Below are 10986 nucleotides of genomic sequence, written 5' to 3'. Positions count from 1 at the left end.
ATTTTTTATTTTTTGTTAATAGCCATCCTAACGTTTGAGGTGGCATCTCATTATGGTTTTGATATATATTTCCCTAATGGTTGGTGTTGCTGAGATATCTTTTCATATATCTGTTAGCCATCTGAATGTCTTCTTGAAAAAATATCTGTTCAGGGCTTTGCTAATTTTCAAAATCTGATTGTTGTTTTTGCTGTTGAGTTGTATGCATTCTTTGTATAGTTTGGATATTAAGCCTTTATCAAATATATAGTTTGCAAATATTTTCTCCCAATCCCTAGGCTACCCTTTCATTTTGTTGATTGTTTCCTTTGCTGTGAAAAAATTTTTAATTGATGTAGTCTCACTTGTTTACTTTTGCTTTGGTTGTTCGAGCTTTTGATGTCAATATTTTTTAAAGAATCACTGCCTAGACCAATATCAAGAATGTTTTCCCCCTAATTTCTTCTCGGAGTTTGCATCTCTTACAGTTTAGTCTTTAATTCACTTTTGAGTTTATTTTCATGTATGTGTAAGATAAGTGTCTCTTTATTTTTTGTGGACCTGGGGAACTCTTGAATGCTGGACTCTGTTTGATCAGAGAACTAGGGAGTCAGTCCCTCAGGTGACAGCTATAAAAGCTGGGGTGCTGGATATGCAGTCCTATTATTTTATCCTCAGAAGCTGGGAGTTGTGAGCTCTCTCCTGGTTATAAGGAATTGTGCTAATAGTGGGGATTGTGCCACTAATATGTCTCAGCATCTTCAGCCCTTTAAGATGTGGGTATTTTCTCAATCATCCTATGTGTAGGAGTTGCTCAACTACTTTTTGGGTTCCCCTTAGAGGGATTTGATCCCCGTATATATGTGTTTATTTGATGCATCCATGAGAGGAGAAAGCTTCCTCAGGAGCCTCCTATTCTGCCATCTTACTGACCTCCTTCCCCAGATTTTAATGTATACTAAAGGAGCATTTGGTCCCTGGCAAAAAGGTAGAATAGCCAAAGTTATAACAAATACTGAGAAGAGAACACAAACAAATTTATAGGGGAGAGAAAACTAAATAGGATTAACTCTTAACTGTTCATTAATCAACACTGGTAAATGTTTTCTCAGACTAATCATGATTAAAGAAAAACAAAGTGAAGGGTAGAGATGGAAGTCTCATGACACAGCAGGAAAGAAAGAACTATTGAAAGAACAGGTCAGATTTTGAGAAGGAAATTAAGGAAATTTATAAAAGTATATGTTTCTAAATCACAAACGAGAAAGGCATTTCTGGAATGACTTGTTCTGTTTTATTGTTTAAGAAATGAGACTTGAAACATAGAGAGTCTTCATTTTCCTGCTCAGCGACCCTTACCTGAAACTTGTATGGGTCCTGGGATTGGCAGGTAGCTCTGTTTCTGCCCTCAATTCCTCTTGCTGCCTTTAGCTCTCATTTTCCTTTTTTTGTGCACTGCAAGAAAAGGAAAGTTAGTGAAAATGAAGTGATTCAAAAATTTTTTAAATTTTAATTATTCTTGTTTAATGTTCAAAACAGATGTAATAACAAAATAGTTCTATGAAAAAAAAAATGAGTGAAATGGAGGAAACCCCATTCCAGTGTACATCTACATGAATTCATACCTTCTTCTCTGCCTTGGATAATGAAGAAGGGCCCTTAAACATTTGTGTTTCCTTCCTCCTTTTTTTCAAGTCTTCTTCATTTTCTCTTAAGCCCATATACAGAGGGTAAATTATTAATAATAGTAATTGAGAAAAATAAAAAGAATAAGATGCCATTGCAATACCTTTCCCTTTGTGATCCCACTGAAGGCTGAGAAACTAAAGACCAAGAGGATCAAAGGTAATAATAATTAAAAAAAAAGTCTTCAAAGCCTCTCATCCATTCCTAAGCCCTTAGTGCTGTGGACAGTTGTCTCCAATTTTATTTAGGTTTGTATTTGTGGATAGGATGCATGAAGAAAATCATGTTTGCTACCTTATCTACCCCAAGACAGAGGTCATGTTATTACTAATACTGCTACTACTGTAGTACTATTACCAGTATTTGTTCACAAAGTACTTTCCCCATAACTACTACAGTTGAGCTTAAAAGTACTTGTGAGTTTGGTGATATTCCTTTGTTTTATATATAAAAGCTTGTCACCTAACCCAAATCACATAGTTGTAAATAACTAAGACACAAAATCATTTTTGAAATTTACGTTCTCTGATTCCAGATCTTGCACAAGGACCTGATTTTTCCCAATATTTCATTTTGTAATAAGTTTACACTTTTCATTATGATGTGTCTAGTTGACATATGTCAGGGGTAGCTTTTATAAACTTTCCAACCAAATTTTCCTCATTGTTTATCATTTTGCCTACCATTCTCACCTACCAAACTCTCCTTGCACTAGAATTTGAGGTACGGTGGTAAAGATGTGAGCTCCTAAAATTGCACTGCAGTATCTCCAGGCCTTAATGGGTCTCCCTGAGACCATCTCATGTTCCTATGAAGGTGCTGACCTGACTCTGATGCAGAGTGGGTATGTTGGGATAAAGCCTGTCATCTTCACCCATAAATGGTCTTAAACATTTGGTGAAGGCTAGCTAATTGTATACAGTATGTATTCACTAAAATGGTTCTTTGCTTCAACAACTTTTGTTATCTCTGATTCTGCAGATTAATGATTCTCACATTTTTTAAATGGGAACAGATAACCAGACATGGGTGAGAGAATTTATTCTCCTTGGCCTGTCCAATGACTGGAACACACAGGTTTCCCTCTTTGTCCTGTTCTTAGTCATGTACATAGTGACAGTGCTGGGGAACTTCCTCATCATTCTTCTCATCAGACTGGACAGCCGACTCCACACTCCCATGTACTTCTTTCTCACCAACCTCTCCCTCGTTGATGTCTCCTATGCCACAAGCATCATTCCTCAGATGTTGGTGCATCTTCTTGCAGCACATAAAGCAATCCCATTTGTGAGCTGTGCAGCCCAGTTATTTTTCTCCCTAGGCTGGGGTGGGATTGAGTTTGTTCTACTGGCAGTGATGGCCTATGACCGCTATGTGGCCGTGTGTAACCCCCTGAGATACTCAGTCATCATGCATGCAGGCCTCTGTACTAGGTTGGCCTTCACATCCTGGGTCAGTGGTTCTGTCAACTCTCTTATCCATACTGCCATCACATTTCAGCTACCCATGTGCACAAACAAGTATATTGATCACATATCCTGTGAAATTTTAGCTGTGATCAGGCTGGCCTGTGTGGACACCTCCTCCAACGAGATCGCAATCATGGTTTCTAGCATTGTTCTGCTGATGACACCTTTCTGCCTGGTTCTCCTGTCCTACATCCAGATCATCTCCACCATCCTAAAGATCCGATCCACAGAGGGAAGAAAGAAAGCCTTCCACACCTGTGCCTCTCACCTCACAGTGGTTGTCCTGTGCTATGGCATGGCCATTTTCACTTATATTCAGCCCCGCTCCAGCCCCTCTGTTCTTCAGGAGAAGTTGATCTCTCTCTTCTATGCTGTGTTGACACCCATGCTGAACCCCATGATTTATAGTGTAAGGAATAAGGAGGTGAAGGGGGCCTGGCAGAAACTACTAGGGCAATTTTCTGGACTAACGTCAAAACTGGCAACTTGATGAATCCTGAGCATCACTTAGAAAGAGTAACTTTGCCTGTGTTTTCTCCCACTTAACTCAGATATGGCAGGCATTACCTGCATTGCCTTGGCAACCAGGAAGAAGATGACGACCATGTACCGGTGATGCTGGGTAGGAGGCTGGAGGTTGGGTTGGGGTGTGGGGTGTGGGTTTATTTTTATGTCACAGCAGCATATTCACTGGAGTTGAGAACTGCTGTAATAGAACTTCCCACCTTTGGCAAACAATAAGAGACTCTTAGTCACAGGAAACAAATTGAGGGTTGCTGGAGGGGGAGAGGGATGGGTGGATGTGACAACTGGGTGATGGACATTAAGGAGAAAATGTGACGTAATGAGCACTGGGTTTTATATAAGACTGATGAATCACTGAACTCTACCTCTGAAACTAATAGTATATTGTATGTTAATTAATTGAATTTAAATAAATAATAATAAATTCTAAAAAAGAGAGGAAAAAAAGAAAAAGAAAGAACTCCCCCTTTCTCAATCTTCTTTCATATGGCCTGAGAGTAGTCGAAGATAATACCATTTACTCTTCATTTGTCACATCGTTTGTAATTATGGACCTATTCATGAATCTTACCTTGGAACACAATTTTTAATCAGCCACATTTTGTAAAAGATCACCAAGTTTCCACTGGGAACAAAATCATTTTCAATTTGAAGATTCACTTAAAATGTGTGGTATATGTAGCCATATTCAGTAATTGTATGTGTCACTATTCTGAGAAGAATGTTGCTCTTAAGGCTGATGAAGATATTTATTTGTGCTACATTCACTACCTGTGGATATAAAGACTGTCTTGAGTAATGGAAATAATTGGGTGAAGAAATGTCAACTAAAACTCTTGTTTTACCCTGGGGAGGATATAACCAAGTGTTGTTTGTACACAATGACATTATTGGCTAAGGAGCTGAGATCCAGTTACTGCTAATTTATTGTGTATACATGGGCATTCATTAAAAGACAAAAATTCTCTAATTCTAAATATTCAGCAGACTTTTTCTCTGAGACTTTAGAAATAAAGTAAACAAATAAGTAATGTAATAAATGTGTAAAATATCAAAAATATAGTTAATATAAGAAAAGCAGTTCCCTAAAACAATCAATGAAAGATAATGTAGCTTTGATGTGGATTTTGGGTTATTGGATATGTCAGTCTGCTGTGCAGATGTTACTTGCACGTCTCCATATTAAGAGCCTTCTTATATGCCCCCACCCCAACACACACACACACACACACACACGGCCCTACTCAACCTTTCTAAACCTAGTAAGCCAGTATGATCTGTGAGTGTACCTCACCTCTGACAAGAAACTTAAAAAAAGTAAAAGAGGGAGGAAATGATTAAACAAAGCACATGTAGGCGATGGAGGAGAATATGATAATTGTGGGTCTTCTCACTTTTTTCAAGAACCTCAAAATGGCACCCTCTTTCTGTCCCTTTGTCTCTCTGCTGAGTGTTAATTCTCATTTGATTGATTTGTATTTGGGAGTTTGCAATCAGGAGTCAGAGGGCTTCCACTGATAACCTGTTTTCTCTGTGAAACAAGAGGAAGTGACCATTGCTGAGAGTGTGGAGGAGGAAAGGCAGGAGTAAAGAGGTGTAGGAATGATGAAGGTTAAAAACCCATTTGGGGTCTAGGATAATGTGTCCCATTTGCTGTGGATGCCACTATCTGGCATTTCATGAAGTATCAATTACAAAGCCATTGTGGTCAAATTTTCCCTCTGATATGAACAACTTTATTCTTAGCTTTCTAAACAAAGTCACAGATGATCATCTTGTTGGCATCAACTTTGTTAAAGACACTGCTTATAGGCATTGTGGGGCACCAAAGTTGTGTTTAGATGTGCCCATTGCCTCTGGAAATTTATAGTCTTCTAGGGCAGAGGTTGGGAAACTTTCTGTAACTGGCCAAATTACAAATGTTTTAGGCTTTTTGGGCCACACAGTTTCCTTCATAGCTCCTCCACTATTGCAGCACTAAGACAGCTACAGACTACACATAAAAAATAAGTGGCACTAGTACAAATAAATCTCAATATGAACTGAAATTTGAGTTGTATAAGTTATTAAAACATTCTTCTTCTTTTGATTCAACTATATAAGAGTGTAAAACACATTGTTTTCTTGTGGGCCATACAAAAACAGGCAGCAGGCCACATTTGGGCTCTGGGCTGCAATTTTTACAGCATTTTAGAAGAACGAGTATAAAAATATGTAAAATTATAACAAAAGGTATGCACAGAAGGAGCTCTGGAAATTCAAAGAAACAAGAGGGGAATTTTTTTCCTTTGGATGTGGAATGATGGTCATATAGGAGAAGGCTTCTAAGAGAAGATGAAGTTCTCATTTCAGTTTCCATTTCATAAAGCATCTTATTTCTCATAATCATTTGGGTTTAATTACCCAAGATCTAAGGACACCATACTAATGGGTGAATGGAAGAGATGAATCATGCATTGAGCACCATTTTAGATATCTGTTGAGTACTAATGGCTGATTTATATAACTTCTTAGCTCTTGAATAATTTAACAACAGTGGCAGGACTGTAGTGAGCACATTCTCTTATATTCAAGCTGAAGCTTTCATTTTACTGTCCCTTATCCTGATAAATGGGACCAGCAGCTATTCCCCCATTCCATTAAAATCCAAAATTTTAACATCTAAACCTTCCCCTATTAGGTGCACACTACCAAATGAGTGTCCATATGGTTTGATTGTCATTTCTGCTCCATCGTTAGGTTAGGCTGCTCTCTGTGAAATCTGATCTTCATTATAATTTTCCCTCATCTTTAGAATATTTCTTTGATCACTTGTATGCACATTATTCCCTGACTCCTTTGAGCCTTCTATATCTTCCTCATCAAAATGCAACAGCATATTAAATAAGTGCAATCCTGGAGAAGTTACAATACTTAAATAAGACTCAGCTTTATTTTCTACAATGTGAAGAATAATAAACCGCTAGTGAGAAATTTGAGAGGTTGGAATGAAACATTATATGTAAAGCACTTTGTAAAATGTCTGACACATAAAAAGCACTTGATAACTGTTAGCTAGTCATTATTTTTTTTTTTCTAACAGAGCATCTTTCCCATTTCTCCCTACTTCCTGTCCTCTCCAATCCTCTAAAAATGTTTTAGGCCTATTAGCTAGCCCATCTAAAGCAATGTAAAGATTCTGATACAAGAGTAGTTACCAGAAAAGTGTTTAGAAAACAGACCTCTGATTTTTGGCGGCAAAAATCAAATTCTGTCTCATTCATTCATAATGGGGGGAATATTATCACCAAAGGGGTAAAAATTGGCCCTTGTAGAGGGAATAAAAATATCTTAATTATTGTATTGATTTAAAGAGCCATGGCACATAAACAGATATGTACTATACTGCGGTGTTAAAATTATATGGGAGTGAGTGGTTAAGAAAGAGATATCTAAGGGTATTATGCTTAGCAAAATAAGTCAATCAGACAAAGACAACTATCATATGATCTCCCTGATATGATGAAGTGGAGATGCAACGTGGGGGGTTTGGGGGGTAGGAAAAGAATAAATGAAACAAGATGGGATCAGGAGGGAGACAAACCATAAGAGACTCTTAATCTAACAAAACAAACTGAGGGGGGCTGGGAGGAGGGGTTAGGAAGAGGGTGGTGGGGTTACGGACATTGCGGAGGGTAGGTGCTATGGTGAGTGCTGTGAAGTGTGTAAACCTGGTGATTCACACACCTGTACCCTTGGGGCTAATAATACATTATATGTTTATAAAAAATTTAAAAAAATATCTAAGAACTTCCCTTTCATAGGTGAACAATAGTGAATAAAAGATTGAGGAACGCTGCTTTATCTGTAGAGAACTATTTCTTGTTTGAGCAAAAATATTCACAAGTGAATCATAAGCAGAAAAGACAGAAGACAAATAGTCGGGTTAATCAACTGTGGACTTGAAAACTACCCCATCTGTTTTTGCCTATTTTAGTTTCTATTCCTGGACCTTGCCTACTCTATCTAAGCAAATTCTTCTGCCCAACTGGTTCCTATACCTATTTTGGGCTTTTATAACCTCATGGGTATGGACAATTGGATGTTGCTGAGTAAGTTCATCCTGCCTTGGGACCTGAGTCACTGGAGAGTCTCTTATGTTCCTGGCCATGTGCCTGAAGGCAATGTTGTAATACTTCATCAAGCTCCTCTAAACAACCTAAACACCTGGCCAGCTATTCCATATAAATACATATATTTTTTATATTTATATATTATATACTTTATAAAGATATAGGTTTTTATATAGATACATATTTTATATAAGTATATTAATATAAATGTATTTATATGTGAATATATAATATATATAACAACATATTTTTTTTTAACAAAGTGGCTATGTCTTGTGGGGTTCTATTATATGATAGCACTGTTACACACATGCTTATTCACTTTTTGGGATCTCAAATATCTAGGCAGTTTTGTAAGGGGTGTTAGAATTCCCACAAATATATAATATAGGATTTAAGTCAGATTCACAAAAATTTGAAGGAATAGAGCAGTCTTATCTAGCACCTTTGCTACACTTACAAATTTTAAGTTTTAGAGGCCTTCTAAGTTTCATAAGTTTGTGTTGCCATCTTTCCTCAAAATATGGATATTAGTATCCACATGGTACAGAAGAAGAGGTTGGGATTCATGTATATGTAACTTGTGTGAATGCAAACAATTAGAAATCTACACTTAGAGCCTGGATTCAGTGCAGATGTGACTTGTCTGATTCCAGAGACATTGTACATTTCAACAAGGACACCCCTCTAGGAATATTAGCTGTTTGTAGATCAATGTTTAGCTGAAGATGAGAAAAAGCCACAGAACCATAATGTTACTATTATAGTGAAGACGGTTACAGTTTCAAGTAATAAAAAATCCAAAACAAACTGATATGCAAAATTAGCAACTAAGTGTAATGAACTGATATCTGAATAGTGAATCTAGAATCCCAAGTTTTTTTTTTTTTTTTTTTTAAGTGAGTCGATCTTTTTGTTTTCTCCTGTCTCTCAGTTTTGCATCTTTTTGTGGGCCTTATTCTATTCTGTGCTTCAGAAATTTCCTCTAAGAGGTGGAAAAAGAAACCTTGGAGGCCCCAGATGTACATTATGACATGAGAAACAAAATCCTAGCTTGTCGGCCAGCTCCAGCCGAAAAGTCTCAGAGATGGGTTTGAATTGTCTTAGCCTGAAGCATGTGGCCCTCCCTCAACTAAGCTCTCTGTCAGCGTTGTGAGGCACTTTGACCAGTATTAACGTGTTTTGTTGACTTGAATTGTTTTGACTTACGGAAACTTGCTTTATCTCATCATATACTCTATTTTGATAAATGTTCCACCAGTCTTGAAAAAAATGTATTTTCTGCTATTGTTGAATAAAATGTTCTATAAATGTCAAGTTGAGTTTGATAATGTTCAAGTTTTCTATTTCCTTACTGATTCCTTACTATTCTATTCCTTATGCTTGTTCTATCAATTATTAAGAGACAAGTATTGAAATCTCTAACTGTAATTGTAGAGTTGTTTATTTCCTCTTGTGTTTCTATCAGTTTTTGCTTTATGTCTTTTGAAGCTCTGTTGCTAAGCATTTAAATATTTATACTTATTCTGTATTCTCCATTAATTGAATCCTTTATCATTAGGAAATGCCTTTCCTTGTCCCTGGTAATATTCTTTGCTCTTAAATCTACTTTGACTGATATTCACATTGAAACTCTAGGTTTCTTTTAGTTAGCATTAAAATGGTATTTCTTTCTCATATTTCAAGGATCACCGTGCTGCATTGCCTCATATCCAATGAAAATTGTCCTACTCTGTAGTTGTTCAGGAGGGAGGGTAGATCCAATCCCAGTTTCTCTGTCTTGGCTAGAAATAAAGTCTTTTCTTAAGTTTTAAAAGCCTACTAAAACTAAATTTGCGTTTGGATTCGGTTTCATTTTTCTTATTGTGACAAATATCCTGAGGAAACGTGTCTGTGAACTCAAAATAGTTATTGAGATTCTCTCACTTTTCTCTTTTGGAACTCAGGTTATCTGGCTCTAGAAGCTGTGCTCTGAACCATTGCTTCACACTGCTTACAAAATGTTTTATTATTTTTAGTGGTGAGAAGATAGAGCTCTCACAGGGAAACTGTACCTTCCAGGGCTTCCTAAACCAACTGCTTTCCAGAGACTTTTTTTTTTTTTAACCTTATCTGAAAGGTGAGAAAACTGGACTAGGAGGGAATCACTTCCATAAAGCTATGTTACTCTTGTGAATTTATGACTCCAATTTCCTGCAGAAAATGAATATATCAGATAAGTTTACCTTAAAAAGTTTACCATTACTTTTTGAAAAATAAATCCTATTTAGCTTTGCTTTTCTTAAAAAGCCAAAGCTGTAACTATAATAAAGAATATTTTTAAAACACCAAAATTCTGACTTGATTTTATTGTGATACAACAGAGAATTTTATGTTATCATGGGCAAAGGTCTTATGTTGTCATATGGAAATTTTTAATAAAGTTAGGCATTTTAAATGTAATGCTTCTGTTATTTATCAACTAACAATCATTACAAAAATAAGAATATGATATTTATTTATGTATTTATTTATTCATTTTTATTATGTTAAGTTAGTCACCATACATCATTAGTTTTTGATGTACTGTTCCAAGATTCATTTTTATGTATAACACCCAGTGCTTCGTGCAATATGTGCCTTCCTTACTACCCACCACCAGGCTCATTTTCAAGATAGTGTGTTCTACAGAATCTATGATTCAAAAAAGCATGGTAATTCTGGAGCTAGCTAGATCTAAATCCCTAAATCCCTGCATAATTAGAGGCAAGGTGTTCTATCTCTCTAAACTTTTGTACAGAAAACAACCTTTAAGAGAAAAATAAGTGCATAAAGCTATGGGCATCAGCATTATTTTTGTCACTCTTAATTTGGGCAATATTACTTTTGTTAGAGTTTTAATTTTTGAAGTGTTTTTATATCATTCTATTCTTTTATTAATTCACTGTAAGGACTGCAATTACAGAATACCACAAACTGGATGGCTTAAACAACAGAAATATATTTTCTTCTAATTCTGGATTCTAGAAGGCTGAGATCAGTGTGGTCAGGGTTGATTTCTTATGAGGCTTCTATCCTTTCTGTAGGTGGGTTTCTTTTCCCTTTGTCTTCACATGGTCTTCCCTCCCTGTGTGTCTGTTTCTTAATCACTTCTTATAAGGACACCAGTCATGCTAGAACAGGGTCCACATTAATGATCTTATTTTAACTTAATTACCTCTTTGAAAACCCTGCTT

At 36.5% G+C, this 10986-nt stretch overlaps 1 protein-coding gene across 1 annotated transcript; it reads left to right on the top strand.

Annotated features, from left to right (window-relative positions):
• Positions 1–2670: 2670 nt before the first annotated feature.
• On the top strand, positions 2671–3624 carry LOC309844587 (olfactory receptor-like protein OLF3; the record flags this gene model as incomplete). Its single annotated transcript, XM_082691664.1, has 1 exon — positions 2671–3624. The coding sequence occupies one exon, from the start codon at positions 2671–2673 to the stop codon at positions 3622–3624; it is 954 nt and encodes a 317-aa protein (XP_082547790.1).
• Positions 3625–10986: the final 7362 nt, after the last annotated feature.

Source organism: Mustela nivalis (assembly GCF_964662115.1).
Source record: "Mustela nivalis genome assembly, chromosome: 12".
Lineage (NCBI taxonomy): Eukaryota > Metazoa > Chordata > Mammalia > Carnivora > Mustelidae > Mustela > Mustela nivalis.
Note: the sequence above shows the minus strand (reverse complement) of the source record. Positions and strands in the feature narration are given on the sequence as shown.